At 33.4% G+C, this 16,888-nt stretch overlaps 1 protein-coding gene across 1 annotated transcript; it reads right to left on the bottom strand.

Moving 5' to 3' along the window:
* Positions 1 to 11,011: 11,011 nt before the first annotated feature.
* LOC115965276 (transcription factor MYB106-like) lies at positions 11,012 to 15,392 on the bottom strand. The gene is made up of 3 exons (XM_031084448.1): positions 15,130 to 15,392; positions 14,822 to 14,951; positions 11,012 to 11,994 (listed from the first exon to the last, which is right to left on the bottom strand). Exons 1-3 carry the CDS (start codon positions 15,260 to 15,262, stop codon positions 11,274 to 11,276), a joined length of 984 nt encoding a protein of 327 aa, XP_030940308.1. The 5' UTR covers positions 15,263 to 15,392; the 3' UTR covers positions 11,012 to 11,273.
* Between the last annotated feature and the right edge of the window lie 1,496 nt (positions 15,393 to 16,888).

The following is a 16,888-nucleotide window of genomic DNA, read 5'->3' as shown; positions in this document are numbered from 1 at the left end:
TCGTTTCAGGGTCATTTTTGGAAGTATGTTAACGGCTGAACCTCCATCAACAAGGATACGCTCGATCCTTTGTTCACGAGCATAACTAGAGACATAGAGTGGGCGATTGTGGGGTTTAGAGCCTAACAATAGATCCTCATCAGTGAAGGTTAAGTCTGGAGAGCATGCGTAACATTCTTGTGTTTGTTGAAGCGTATTGGTATGAGGGGCATATATCTCTGGCTCCTCAAGAGCTTGGGTGAGCACTTCTTTTGGTGATGTGGAGGATTGCAAGGGTTCAACTTCATCGACCTGAGATTGGGGTTCCTCCAAAGATGACAAGGTTTCTTTTGGATCACCATGGTTGACATCCTCTTTTTCGTCCTGAATTTCGCAACGAGAGACTGTGTGGACGGCCTCAGCTGAGTCACTTTGAAAGAATTTTCTGGGGAAGAATTCTTCCAATGTGATGCGCTTTCGAGATTTTTGGATTTGTGCTGAATCTTCATACACTTTTGTTCCCAGTCTCCCTTGCCTTTTATCACTCATTCTTTTTGACCAAGGCTGAATCTGGTTTTGTGCTCTTCTGGACTCTCGGGTGATCAAATGAAGAGGGAATGTTCGTTTCTTCTTCCATCTCTTGCGAGTAACTATCGTCCAGCCTTCTTCCTCATCCATCGTTGACCTTTTATCATCATTTGAATTATAATCAGGTGCTTTTTGTGAGAGCTGAACTTGAACCGGTTCCAGAGAACCAAAATGGATGAGCGTGGTATTTGCCCCTTGCTTAGTAGTTGGAGACATGGAACTAGATAACCCACAAGAAAATGTGACAAGGTTTGACTGAGTAACATCATTAAAATCCAAGTCAATTTTCCTTTCCTTGGCTAGCTTCATGATGAGTTCTTTAAGAACAAAGCATTTTTGGATTGGATGACTTATGATGCGATGATACCTACAATAGTTCGGGTCATCAACTTTTCTCATCTCTTCCGGTCGTTTGCATTCTGGCAATTCAATTAATTTCAACTTGAGCAGTTGTTCTAGCATTTCAGGCATATCGACGTCTAGGAAAGGATAGACCTTTTGTTCCCATTCCTTAAGTGATGAGCGACGCGTCTCACGCTGTTGACCTCCTTCAGGCCTCTTTTCATTGGCCTTCACATTTTTTGTTGAAATTTTGACTGGGGCAGGATTGACATTCATTGAATCTTTGATATTACTTTTCGCATTCCTGTCATTTTTCCTTATTTCCCGCCTTTCTTTCCTTTCCTCAGGTACGGGAGGTTTCATATTTCCATGGCTGGAAATACTTAATTCCATGTCATGCGCACGAGTTGCCAACTCTTCAAATGTTCGGGGCTTTACTCCTTGAAGGATGTAAAGAAGTCCCCAATGCATGCCTTGGATGCACATCTCTATAGTAGATATTTCAGTAAGTCTATCCTTGCAATCTAAACTCAAAGAACGCCACCGATTGATATAATCAACGACGGGCTCATCCTTCCACTGTTTAGTATTGGTAAGCTCCATCATGCTTACCGTGCGTCGTGTGCTGTAGAATCGGTTGAGAAACTCCCTTTCAAGTTGTTCCCAGCTATCGATTGACTCGGGCTCCAATTCTGTATACCAATCAAAGGCATTCCCCTTTAGGGAACGGACAAATTGCTTTACAAAGAGGCCTCCTTGAGTCCCTGCGTTCTCGCAAGTTTCTACAAAGTGAGCAATGTGTTGCTTAGGGTTTCCTTTGCCATCAAATTGCAAGAACTTGGGAGGTTGATACCCATTTGGCATTCTCATGTTATCAATGCGCTTTGTATAAGGTTTGGAATATATGAGAGAACTTGTGGAAGAACCTCCATATTGTGCCCGAATGGTATTCGTAATCATGTCCTGCAGTTGTTGGACAGATATTGAGGCCATTGAGGTGGAATGTCCGTGTTGAGAAGTGCCTTCACCTCCTTTTCCTTTATCACCCTTGGCGTTTTCTCCTTTGAAGGTAAAGCCAGGTGGCTGCTCAGGGCCAAGACTTGATTCACCCAAATCTTGTACCTCCAACTTGTTCATTAGGGTTGCAATTTTGACGTCCTTTTCTTCAAGTGCCTTTGTGAGAAGGATGACCCTTTGTTCCATTTCAGCCATCTTTTCTTCCATGGTAGAGGTGTTAGTCATCATTACTGGCATGACCTCTATAGATGATGGAGAAAATGATGAAACATGATGAGTTAGAGGTGCTTCACTCCTTAAGTTTCTCATCACGGGTGAAGAGTTGATAGAAAAGGTCTTTGTTGGGGATGATTCATTACTGGTCTCCAAATCTTTCGAGGCAGATGAATCTTTAGTGGTAGCTTTCCTATTTGCAAGAAAGTCCAAAGAGATGACAGCAGGAGATTGGTTTTCTTGGGTTGGTTGAGGTTGGAGTCGATCAAAAGCTTTGGATCGACTGCGAGTGATTGGGCCGACATACTCATCAGCACTGGAATCATCAACCACTGATATTCGGACATTCTTGCTAGAGGCCATTGAAGCTAGTAGCAAAATGATGTCGAATTTCTTTTCTTTTGAAGGAGAAAGAGATGAGAGGCAGAGATGTCCCACCGGGCGTGCCAAAATTTGTAAGCGACTAAATTTCTCGTTTCGAAATAAATCAAACAAGTAAAATAGTTTCACAAATGCGAATTTATATTGATGATTGTGTGATACAATTCTCTGGAATTACAAAAGAGTGATCCTCTGATTCGATCTCCTTGCAAAACTTATTGATTAGATTTATGGTAATGTGGATTTGACTTGAACATAAAATATCCTTAAATTTGGTTGAGGGATGGATCGAAGATTACTGAAACGGAATTACAATGAATCTCTGGCTATGAGTTTGTTTAGAAATCCTTTGTTCTTCGCGTTCTTCGTGTTCTTCGTGCGTTCTTCGTCTTCGAAGGTTTGTGGTGGAAGTTCTTCGGAGCTTTAGAGGCTTGAATCCGTTGAGCTTCAATGATTTGTGATTTGTTGATGTTTTCGGACACTTTTGGCTTGATTCCCGTGAACTTTAGGATCTAGGCAGATGATCTGGATGATTCTGCTTCGAATGTTCTTCGATTTTGGGGTTGAAGTTCTTGAAGGCTTTTGAGGCTTGATCTTCGCAGAGCTTTTTCACTTCTGAATTCTGGTCCTCTAAATGTCTCAGGAAGGCTTCTATTTATAGGAGTTTTGGGGTGGGTGAGCGACACGTGGCTGAGCTTGATTGGTGACACATGTCACAGCTTGATTGGTCTGCTTAAGTCATCGCTTACACGTGCGAGGTTGCTTGAGTCATCGCTTACACGTGCGAGGCTGCTTGAGTCATCGCTTACACGTGCGAGGCTGCCTGAGTCATCGCTTACACGTGCGAGGCTGCTTGAGTCATCGCTTACACGTGCGCTGATGCGTGATTGGCTCTTGCATGACACTTGGCAAATTTCTGTTGGCTTCTAAATAGTGATAGCAAAACCTAGCAGCAATACATGGTGTTCTGTAATTGGCTGTATTTTGTGGACTTGGTAATGTGACGTGTCAGCTTGTGATAGGTCGGGAATTTTCCCTCTCTACAACAAGTTATGTAAAAAAAAATAAAATAAAATAAACACAAAGTAAAAAAAAAAAAAAAAAAAAAAAAAAAAAAAAAAAACTAATTGTTCTCTCTTGTTTACTCTCTCGTTTACTCTCTCTCCCGATCAAACATGCTTTTCATACTTCGGTGAATCTCTATTTTGTATCTGGTCACTTTACTCACTAGTAAAGGTCAAAAAGATCAAAATTGCTTCGATATGGTGGAAGGTAAGGAAAAAAAAAACAAAACCCTAATTTCATCGTAAACTACCAAATCTCTTAATTAATGATTAGCATGTTTGTTTTGTTTCCTCAAATTTTTTGTTAGTTTTTCAAATACAACTCTTTATTTCAACTTATCTCTCTCTCTCTCTCTCTCTCTCTCATATGGTTGCAAACTCATTAGTCATTATGGGGTGGGGTGGCATGTGGTGGTGGTTGTGGGTTGCAACATATATGGTGGAGAGAAGAAGACAGGGTTATGGCTGATGGTTCGGCATATATTGACACTTTATCTAAAAATTTCTCATCTCATGATCTGTATGTAAAAATAAATGAAAAAAATTGATGAATATATTATTAGTTTTTAAAATTTGAGATACCAATAGGTCAAAATTTTTAAATCTGAAAAATCAAAATGAAATTCATTATGTACATTTTAGAAAGGATAAAGTTTAGCTAAAAATTGGTTGTACCTTAAGGCTACAACATTACTCAATATCTTTTTATTGTAAGTGAATTTTAACAAATATACCATTGGTTTACATCTTCTTTTTATATCCTCCATATATATTTGCAAACTTTATAGAAAATTAAAGATTAATAGTTATATCATCAATAAATTTTTTAAATTACAAGTTTTTGTAGTTTAAAATTATGCATAAAATACAAACTTATAGACCATTTAGTATATAATATCTGATTAACACAAAATTTGATGTGTATTAAGAATATAAAGAACATGAAATTCAATGGTTAGATTTTCAAAATATATAGTAATAATTATTTTATTGAGTAAGGTTGTAGTTTTAGGTTAGTACTAATTTTGTAACTAAATTTTGTCATTTTAGAAATCTAAGATCTTATTTTTTCTTATTAATTCATATCAAAGTCAAATTGACAGTAGAGATGCAGCCATCAATCATCATCATCATCCAAATTTCCTTGTGATCCCAATACTGACCCACACATCATGTGACATTCTATCGTATATGTAAATGCATCTTCGAACATTATGAGTTATGGTCCAGAAAGAGACATCCCCATTAGAGGACTCCATGTAGTTATTAAACAATATTTTCTTGGAAGTAGTTTTTTTTAGTGTTTTCCTTACCCTCTCTGGTTTTAATCTTCATCAAACATTTCCTCATAGTTCAAAGATTAAAAGACTTAAAGATTGAACATTCCAATCCCTCAATGGCTCAACCTCTCACCACCTTAATTAGCTCAGTGTTGTCTTAATCTGCCATTCATGCCTGACGTGTCCAATAAAGACCCAACTTTTAAAGGCATAACCTTCAATACCATCTGCTATCTGTGGAGGAAAAACAAAACTTGAAAGTGGAAATTAAAGTCCCAAGTGTGGTCCTATTTTCCAACCCACATCGATGTTGCCTTCACAGCATGTATTGACATAATCACTTGCTTATTTTGCATTATTTTCCACTTTTGGCAATGGCATATATGTTCGATCCGGACTTTTCTGAAACTTAAAAGCTGGTCGATCCAGTGGTCCTTTACTCCGACATACATTAGTGAGTTCGGTTGGCCTAATTAATGTGCTTGAACGTTTAGACATAGACAGTACTGAGTTAAGATGAATAACAAGAACACCTTGTTGGAAATTATATTATATATTCAAGCTTTGTTCATACTATATTATTGGAACAAGTTGGAGGTTGTTTAATGATTGTTTGTTTAACTTATTCTTTTAAGTTTTTATCATATTAAAGTAAATATTTGAAATTTCGTATCCCTTCTTAACATAATTAAGATTATAATGTTAGCCTAAGTTAAACATATTAATTTTTATTTATAAGCTTATAATAATAAATTGCATGATCTAAAATTTTAGATAATTTATTTATTTTTTATAAACAGGATAGTATTTCAAACCTATAATATCTGTTCCATTATTATTTTTTTTTATCATCAAACTAAGACATCAACTAGTTTTTAGTATAAGCGAGATTGAACATCATATCGCTTATTCAATAATAAGAGATTTTGTCAATTAAGCTAATTGGAATCCATAAATAATTTACTTTTAAATATTATGTGTGAATGTATATATATACACCAACATATTTATATCAAAGTCATAAACTTGTTCATTAGTATACTACTAAATTTAAGTTTGACTTATTTGCGAGCCTCAAGATGGATATGAAGTTTGAGTTGTTAAAAGAATGAATATAAACGATTTTTTTCATAAATAGGTTTGAAGACTCTAAATTGTTTATAATCACCTTTTTTTTACAGCCTAACGTATAATTAGCTCTCTTTTTAACAATCACCTAGATGTATAAGAATAAAAATCTTCTACTCTACTTTATACACTATCAATTGCAATGTGACATATGTTTGATTTTTTTTTTTCTCATTTTAAACTTTGGTTATTTTATAAAGAAAAAAAAATATTCTGTAACAAATTGTAATTTGTAAAGTATAAAGTGGGACAAAATATTTTTATTCCATGTATACTATACTCCCACAATTATGAGTTTGCCTTTATTCCCTCATAGATATATGTAACAAAGGAAAACTAACAAAAAAAATAAAGTGGACACATTTAAAAAAAAAAAAAAAAAACTAGTAAAAGTACAAATTAAGTGATAGGAAACACATAAAAAAACATCAATAATTGTGTGTATTATTTGATATTAAAAAAAATACCAAGGAAAATCTATAAATCGCCTAGAGTTGTATAGCTTAATTGGTACTTGTTGATATTTCTAGATTTGAAAGGAGAATTCTAGCTTTAGAGATCAAATTCTACCTGTCTCAATTTTTCAAATCATCAGAAAAGAAAAGAAAGAGAAATATATAAATCAAAAGGCAAAACTTAGATGTAGTACTTTAGGTTCCTCTCTTGAAATTAAACCACCTGTTAAGTTAAAAAGAAAAAAAAAAGGGCTTTAAAAATACTCTTTCTTTTTTCTCCTCTGACCCATGACAAACCCAATGGCTTACGCTTTAGATCTCTCAAACTGCTCACCCTCAATCTTAGAAGCATCGATGGCTTTAGATCTCTCATTCAAATTTCTCAAACTTCTCACCCTCAATCCCAAAAGCATCGATGGCTTTAGATCTCTCAGAAAAATCTCATAAGAACCTAATGGCTTCAAATGGGATTTGGAGCTTTATACCAGGAAATGACCTTTTTGGATTGCTCCTTGCCTTTAAGTGGCTCTATTGATCGTCATTGTTTCTTCAAAAGACATATCAATGCTTTATGCCTCTGCCTATAAATGAATAACCTCTCTTAGAAAACTTCAAATCTTAATAGAGTGTTGGTTTAGGATTAATTTTTATATTTTAATAGATATGGATTGAAGAGGATTAAAGCTAGACATAACCACATGAACAACAAAATCTTCTATGCAAATAGCTTCCTTAAATCCTAGCGTATGAGGGCTTGAATCATATTACAGTTTCTTGAAAGCAATAGCAGTTGATGGCTGACAATAGCCAGAGCTAGCCTTGTTTCTGATTGTCCCTAGCAACGATTTCTAGCCCCTTTGTCCTTCTTTTGCTTGATTTTGACGAGAAGTCTTGAACCATTGGGTGTTTATGAGATTGGGGTGAGAAGTTTGAAAGATCTAGACTATGAAGCCATTGGGTTTTCTCACAGGTCAAGCAAGAAGGAAGAAGAAGAAAGAAAGACATGCACAATTTTAACGCCATTTGCTTTTTTTTTTTCTTTTCTTTTAATTTGACAGATGGCTTAATTTCAAGAGGGGAATTTAAGGTACTATATCTAAGTTTTGAATCTTGAATATATAAGTGATTGCAAAAAACCTCAATTATAATTTGACTAATATTTTTGGGGTATAAGTGCAGATGTAGCTAGTGAGTTGTGACAAATAATATCACACCAAACCTAGTACACTACGTGGCTCATCAGGTCGTGAGAAGTGGTATACCCGTTGTTGTGCAATATATACAAGAAAATGATTCTTCATTTTCAAGAACCTCTTTCAATTCATTATTTGATGATGATGATCAAATGATTATATTTCAATCACAAAACTAATTATGTGACTTAATTAAACAAGTTATATATATGATTATTAAGCAGGTTATATGATTAAAACTACATATATATATATATATATATATATAAGATCATTTAAATTGCCAAAGATTGAATTGTAATAATTGATTTGAAAGAAAATTTTGTATTTCTCCATTTGGTTTTGAAATTGAGAGGATCCATTTTAATTTCAGATGGTAAGCCACATGGAAATTGTAAATTGTTATACATGGTTTCAAATCATTTTAACCCTTAATTGGAGATCTTTCTAGACTCTACTTTAAATAGTCATTTTTTTCCTGATAGGCTTCTAAATTTTTTGAACAATATTCTATTAAAATAAAGTTAAGATATGTAAAAAAATTCTATTTATTTAGCAGATGGCATAGGGTGAAAGAACTGAAACAAAGCTTTTTAGAAAATACAAGAACCAATTTGACATTAGAAATATTCAAAAGATGAACTTCAAAATAATTGTTTTTTAGGGGTAAAATCTGTATTTTTTGCCTAATTAGTCTTCTTGAAATTTTGAATGAGTGCCACCTATTAAAATATAATTAAGATATGTTAAAAAAATTCTATTTATTTAACAGATGGCATAGGGTGAAAGAACCAAACCAAGTTTTTTAGAAAATACAAGAAACAATTTGACATTGAAAATATTCGAAAGATGATCTTCAATTTAATTTCTTTTAGGGGTAAAATTTGTAAAATTATCCTAAAAGAGAATTTATTGTCTTCTGCTTAATAAGTTGGAATAGTAGGTGGCCAACTTTTCCAACCAGATTAGTATAACTAGAATTATCATTAATATAAACTAAAGTTAGTATTTCTTTCTCGCTTTGAAAATTTTCTTCTATTCCTAATGTCTTGCATAATTGGCTTGCAAGAGAGTGTTCCATCCCCCAATTATTCTACTTAATTACAAGAGATTATTATGCTGTCACTTTCTTATACATTCATGTGAGAGGGACATGTAGTACTCTCTTTGAAAAGTACTTGATAAAGATATGTTCAACGAGCAATTTTTTCCCCTAGGCAAATGTTATTCCATGCATGTAAATAAAATGGATCCTCAGTCTGATTTCATTCAATTCGAAGACGGTTGATCATTTAAATATGACTAGGTATCGACAAGATATTGTTTCACACATAAATGTGTGAGGGATTTCACAATTTGCTCCAATACCAATGGGCTTGGTCTGCGATCGAATGCTATAAAAGATATGTGCCCCCTCATCCTTCACCAATTGGTGGGTGGATGGATTGGTAAGGCACACGGTCCGACAAGTGGTATCAGAGCCAAGGTCATAGGTTCGAGTCGTTGGAGCCGCATTGTGAGGGAGGGATTGTGAGGGATTTCACAATTTGCTCCAATACCAATGGGCTTGATCTGCGATCGAATGCTATAAAAGATATGTGCCCCCTCATCCTTCACCAATTGGTGGTTGGATGGATTGGTAAGACACACGGTCCGACAAAATGTATTATGGGAAGGGACCTCTTCCATTTAACTTCTCCAATTCTATACAATTTTAATCAATCTAATGATCTTAAAACTTCACGTAAATAACACAAAATCAAATAATTACACGTGTCTTCATCCCTTCACAGTAGCCAAAATATAAGCACATATATTTGCTTCACAGTAAATGTGTCTCGGTATGACCCTTCATCCACGCCCTTACTTAATATTAGTCGTTAACTCATGTGATGCACGAGAAAGCTATTGAGTATGAGTTATTATTTAATCTTTGTTTATTTGCTACAATAAATAAATGGAAAACAAATTACTAAATCACTATCATTAGAAATCTTATAGTAGCCTCAATTGGTGGCTATTAAATAAATCTCCATCATTAGAAATACTTCCTTTTCAGGGTCTTTTTTTTGGTGGGGGGCGGGGGGGGTGTGTGGGGGAAGGGAGGGTGGTAGGGGGTTCATTTTGAAAACATGGTCCAACAACTAAACTTCTTAAGCAGAGTGATTCATCAAAATTCAAAGGCAGCCAAAACAAAAAGAAAGGAAAAAAAAAAGAAAAAAAAAAAAAAAAGAAGCAAAACTCCAGAGGTAAAGAAGCAAATAGCCATTCCACATCCACAAGAAGCATAAGAAGAATAGTGATTATAGTTTTAAAACTACTAATCATAAACAAATATCCACACCAAAACTTTAGCTCTGATAATTGATTTTGTTTTGGAATCATTAACATAAATCTCCTCAAAATCAAGCAAGAACATTTGCATTGCACGTGTATGGTTTTAAAATAAATCATGTGAGACTTGTTAAAATAATACAAGTGAATACTTATTTCATTTGTCATTCACTTGTATTATTATTAACAAGTCTCACATGACTCATTTTAAAACCATACACATGGCTAGTTATATCAAAATCTATGTAGCGGGTGGAAATAATTTTCCTGGAAAGTCACTCTACACTATTTTCTGCCAATGTTTTTGAATAATGTTTGGAAAAATGTGAAATGAAGTCCTTTGTAGGGAAGGAGGGATAGCAAGTGAGGTCTAATGGGCCAATACAAGTTTAATTGTGACCCAGCAGTTGTGGGTATATAGAGTCCTAATGGCTTGGGCTAAGCAGATCCCATTATCTATACCTATATAGCAGCCAAGACTCATCCCATTCGATTGCTTGGAGCTGGCCAGGGTTGAGATTCGAACGAAAGTCTGCGCTGATGCTCTGCAAGAGGGGATCATAAACCAGCTTTGGAATATCACGACACTGCATGTTGGGCGATTTATAAGTCTAGTCCATATATATACTTTTTTTTTTTTTTTGTGCTGAATATCATAACTGTGTATTTAGCTGGCTTAGAAGATGTGGAAATACACTCTCCTTTGAACAAAAAGTAAAAGAAATTAAGATACATTCAGTCATTCATGACAAGGGAGAGGATACATTACCCCTTTGAAGAAAAAGTAAAAGAAGCGATATTCATAACTATTTAGGGTGAATTATTTAATCAAATTTTTTTAATCACTTATTTTGTTACTATGATAAATTATCATCGTATCTAAATGTTTATTAATAAATGAGCTAGTAATGCTAATCACAAACATTTTCACAACAGTTTTATAAATTGTTGAAATGAAAATTTTCAATTAGTTTTCATCGAGATTCATTACTTATATTACTCTTTTACTTACTAATAATTATTCACCGCATCATCAATTGGTAAAAAAGTTTATTATTCTTACTCTAAAAAAAGACATATATGATAGGTGAACAACATTTCTAATTTAAACGGAGAAACTGAAATTCAGGGGTGGGGTTTAAAGCCTATAGCCTTGCATGGCTAAGGCAATTACTGACTACAATACACTAGTCTAGTCCTAAACACTAGGTTCTCTTGCACATACAAATTAAAACACCGGTACTTGACAGTCCATATATATAATTAACCTACAAAATTAAGAATATTATTCCAATAATTCTAGGTCATTTCATGTACCTCACCATTGCCAGTGCTAGTAGTACTTGTAATTGTGCTGAAGGTAGATAAACTATGCATATCAAGATTATTGAAAAGTAGATTATTTGCAATCCCTTCAATGAAATTCCCATCTCCATTATCAGAAGCCTGAATGGTAATAGGCACATCTCCAACATCAAGAGCGATATTGTGTTGCTGCGTGGTGTATACTTCATTCATATGATCAGCACCTAAAACTCCATTAAAATCTGATGATGATACCACAGTTGACACTGCTGCTTGTGCACTGTTTGAGAAGCTCAATGTGGATGTCGGAGACTCAAGATCACCACCATTGTCACCCAAACCAAGACCAAAAGAACCATTGTGAAGACCACCTTGTATGGAATTTAACATTAGGCTCTGCCATGTTTTTACTACGTCAAGGCAAAGTGGTGGTGCAAGTGCGTTAGTCGTATCACCTGGCTCATGTTGGCGTAGCTGTGACTCTTTAGCTAGTCTAGCTTCGGCCTGAAGACGAGCACTCTCCCACTGAGCCATGTGGCTAAGATTTAATGCGTTCTTAGTGTCACCATTGGCCGAGCCAAGGATGGTGCTTGTTGGCTTGTGAGTCACTGGGTCAATACCAATCATGGCTAACCCTTTCTTTAGATGTGTGTTCCAGTAATTCTTGACCTCGTTGTCTGTTCTCTTTGGCAAGTGCGCAGTTATGGCAGACCACCTGGAGAAAAATAGTAGTAGTATACGTGAAACGCATGCATGTACTATGTATTTATCTTCTTAGGGACTTTTCTTTTTCTTTTTAGAGAGAACAAAAAAAAAAAAGAAAAAAGAAAAAAAAAGGAGGGGATGGGTAGCAAGATAGGTATCAACGTGCTTATTAGTGGGAATCAAGAGGACTCGAATCGAAGACCAAAGTCTCTTGTTGGCCAAGGTCTAGGCATTAGACCACCCTGCTGTGTTGGTATCTTATTAGAGACATACTATTTCGATATGGGTTGTCAGTGCTTATTTGTTGAAAATATTGAAAAAAAAGAGAAGTTTTATTATGTGGTGTCCAAAACAAAAAAAAAAAACGAAAATTTTCCATTACAAACAACACTTTTCAATTTATTTTGGAGTAAAATATTTTTAACTTGAAAATGTTGTCCATCGAAAGCGTTTTCAAACATTTTTAAGAAAAAATTGTCTTCAAAATGTTTTGAAAACAATTTTTTTTAGTATTTAATTTGTATGAAAATTCACACAATTTCTCTTATATATATATATATATATATATTATGAGATAAAAAAAATTATTTACCGTTTTAAAATATTAATACAGAACAACAAAATCAACCTAAAAATTAATCTCCTATAAAAAAAAAAATAAAAAAAAACCCTAAAATCAAGCACAAGCAAAACAAAACAATTGAAAATTACACTAATAAGAACAATAAAATAAAATAAAAAGTGTATAGAAACCACAAAAAAAATAAAAATAAAAACTATTAATTTCTAAACTTACACATTCACATGCGCATAATTACAAACATTTGAAACCTCCAAAATAAAACTTGAAATTAACTTTTGTGTGACTTTCGAGTCATACCGTGATCATCTAGAAGGTTTCAGGGAGCATTTGCAACCTTTTGATGGTTTCTAGGGGTAGTTTAGATATTTTAGTAGTTTTATAGGAAATTTTAATTATATTAGATATTTTGAAAGTATATAGGTCATTTTAGAGCTTTTAGGCTTATTTTAATCATTTTATAGTATATATATTTCAATTACTTAGAAGTTTTGAGAAGTTTTTATTATTATTTTATTTCTCGAATTCAAAATTAAATATCAAACTGATTATAATACTACTCCACATGTCAAAATGAGTAAAAGAGGAAAGCTCATGGTAGGTCCAGTACTAGAAAACCATGAGTCATTTATAGTCATTTCCTAGGTTTTAAGGGGCATTGTGAGTATTTTTGGGAGATTCTTGTCATTTTTGTAGGTTTCTGTTCGCTAGAGGATGAAAATGTTTTAGGCCTTCAAGTGTAAAACATTTTCAATCTCAAATATATGGTCTGTTTGGGATCCGCTTATTTTGTTAAAATTGAAAACTTTTTACCGAGAATACTATAGATAAAGGTAAAAGTTAGCTGAAATAGTATAGTAGGACTCATGAATAGTACCAAAAAGTGCAGTGAGACCCATAAATAGTAGCAAAAATAAACTAAATAGTAAAATAAATTGACAAAAATAATCTTGCCAAACATACACATTAGTGCAAATAAATAAATAAAAGACAAAGACAAAGTCTCACTCTTTGGTCGTACGGGTTTTAGACAAATAAATTATTTATATATTTAAAAGTTTAGATACAAAATTTTATATTCCCACCCCCCCCCCTCCCAAAAAAAAAAGAAGGAAATTAGTCACTTCATAGTAAACTAATCCAAAGAATTTAAAATATTAAATAATCACTTGACTTATATGTTTAGTAGAATAGGGCCTGTTTGGTATATGTGTTTAAAAACTGAAAATTGTTGTTTACAAACTTTTGTGGAAATACGTGTAGGTGAAAAAAATATGTGAAAATACGTGAAATGTTGTTTAAAAATTGAAAATTGTTGTTTAGAAACACTCACCAAACACCCCCATAATTTGCTTGTTTGATGTTTATTGGGACCCAAAGTTATAAGTTTGAAATTTAAATGATGCCATGCTACATTTCCACCTTAGTACTTGTTACTTCCTCAAAAAAAAAAAAAAACCTTAGTACTTGTTATTTTTTTGTCTGTGTATTTGCTAGTCTTAATTTTCAACTTAATAACACTAATTATTATTTTTAATAAGAATATTATAATGATAATAAATATGACTTTCAACTTTTGTGGTTAATACTATTATCTTTATAAAATAGTTGTATTTCTATTTACTTTTTCAGTTTTTATTGCAATTATGAACCAAGTATTTCCTGCCATGAATGTTATCAAAGTTAGGCTTCGCAACAAAATAAAATATATGTGCTAGTTCTAATTTTTATACATTAATTTAGTTTTGAATTTTACTATATTTCTTATTTTTTATGGTTACAATCTTTTTGTCCTTTATTTTAAAAGTTAAACCTTAATTCGACTTAAAAAAAGTCAATAAAATCAGGCTACAATGATTTCTTAAGAAAAAGTGCCTAAGATATATAAATACACCTTGTCTCAATTAGTTCATATCATATATTTACAATTATTCATTAAAAAAGTACACAAAATACTAAAAAACAAGGTTAAAAAAAAAAAAAAAAAAAAAAAAAAGACATGTTACTTACGTAACTTTGAAATGATAATATGCCTTCCATCCAAAGCAATAAGTGGTAAGTTTTACATGAGAATTATCTTCTAAAAAAATTAGAGGTAAGTAAGACTATAAGTCTACAAACCATCACCTCTCCTAAACCCCCCACAAAAAAAAATGTAGCAAAGATATTAACATTTCTTATATTCAAAAAAAAAAAAAAAAAAAAAAAAAAAATGAAGAAGATGAAGAAGAAGAAGAAAGGATTAACGTTTCTTTACTTGTTGCCTAGAAGAGCATGAAGTTGAATGATGGTTTTGTCTTCCTGTAAACTGAATCTTCCCCTCTTAATACCAGGTTTAAGGTAATTGTTCCATCTCAGTCTGCAGCTCTTCCCACATCTTTGAAGACCTATTGAAAAAAAAAAAAAAAAAAAAAAAAAAAAAAGCCCCATTAATCACATGCACAATTGTTCATACATCTAAAACGATTGTAGAAAATTCCATATACTAGCTTTGACATTTCAGAGAAGGAACAAAAATAATAATAATAATGTAAAGGAGTCTAGCTATAAATGGTAAAAAATAACCAGCTTTTTTTGGTAAAGAACGCCAGCATCTATGGCCATGTTGTTGAATGTAGGTTAAGAGCTTCTGGTCTTCTTCAGGAGTCCACAGGCCTTTCTTCAAGCCATCTGCATCACAGTATGGAGTTCTTCCCATTCTGATATTAATGTAGCCAAACAGTGGCAACTGGCAAGAAAAGAAAACGGTACTGCTGAGAGACTTGGATGGGGAGAGAAGTTAGAAAGTAATGCTGGTAATGAATACTTGTAAGGAGTAAGGACGTGGGAAAAGTCTCAATGGTCACAATTAGTCAGTACTCAGTACCATTTATATAGAAAAATAATAAAGAAAGCTGTCTGACAAAAATTTTCACAATATTTTTTAAAAATATTTTTTTTAGTACAGGTTATAATTTACTTATACATTATTTGATTAAAATTTAAGTTGTTTATCTGTAATTTGAAATTTAACTTTTTATCTACTTGAGGTTAGTTTAGTTAGAATTCTTTAACCTATTTTTATTAAAAACATAATTAAATATATAATTTTGCTTAACTTTTATGTCTCTTTTCTTCAAAAATACAAAAATATAAAAATATAAGATCAAATAAGATAAAAAAAATAATTCAACAAAACACTTGTATCATGAAATTTTAAACCATAGACAGACAATTTAAATTTCGGCCAGATCTCAAGTAAGTAATGCTTTAAATTTTAAACCGATTTAAATTTCAACTAAACTACAAACAAACAAGTTGTAAAAACATGATATTTTGGATCACAATCTTGCTATAATTATTTTATATGGCATATTGGGACTGTTTTAGTGTTTTTCACCCACCAAAATTTGAAAAATAAGTCATAGTCGCAGATTTCGTGGGCTGTAAAAGACTTGAAGGAAAAAAAAAAAAAAAAAAAAAAAAAAAAAAAAAAAAAAAAAAAATTTACTTCGCAAAATTTTTTGGGGGGAGGAGCCTGACACGACCAGTGGGTAGTTGCTAACATGGAGGGACCCAAAATGTACGGAACAGGCTTTAAGGTTTTTATTTTTGGCTTTTTAGGGCCTAAAGCCTCTGCTTTCTGCTGAGAAATTAAGCGGCGATTGGATAGCTCAGAGCATTCGCAACAACGAAGATAAAAAGTTATAATGCTATTTTAGCTCCATTAATATATCAAAAAAGTCTTGTAGCAATGGAGGTAAAAGCATAATTTTTAGCTGATTCGTTACAGTGCACATTTATCTATTTTTTCATAGCCCACGCCCTCGCCGTCCCATGCCATCCCAGCCCATGCCTCAGCCCACGCCATCCCAACTGATCCACTTCAGGTCAATGCTCTCTCTTCTTTTGTAGTGAATTTTTTCATCTGGGTGTTTGTTGTTTTGGCTTAATTTTTCTGGGTTTAGTGTTATTTTGTGGTGAAAAATGGTGTTGTCGCTATGTTGTTTTGGACAAATGGTGTTATTTTTTTTGTTGTTTTTGCTGGATATAACATATGAATAGAGGAATGTATTGGGAATTTTCTGTTTGCAGGAATTTGTTGTGTGGTGGCGGCGGCGGCGGTAAAAGAGTCGTCGACGGCGGCGGCAATGATGGCGGTGGCGGTGGCGGTGGCAGTTGAAGGTGGTTATGATTGTTATTTATTGTATAGGATATATTTTATTGTAATGGATATATTATTTTATTGTGTTAAAAGCTAAAATAAATCTATTGCTGCAGCATGTATGTAGATAAAATAGATAAAGTAACTTTTGGTGGAGTTAAAAAACTAAATTTTTGGCTC

Source organism: Quercus lobata, chromosome 10 (genome assembly GCF_001633185.2).
Source record: "Quercus lobata isolate SW786 chromosome 10, ValleyOak3.0 Primary Assembly, whole genome shotgun sequence".
NCBI lineage: Eukaryota > Viridiplantae > Streptophyta > Magnoliopsida > Fagales > Fagaceae > Quercus > Quercus lobata.
Note: the sequence above shows the minus strand (reverse complement) of the source record. Positions and strands in the feature narration are given on the sequence as shown.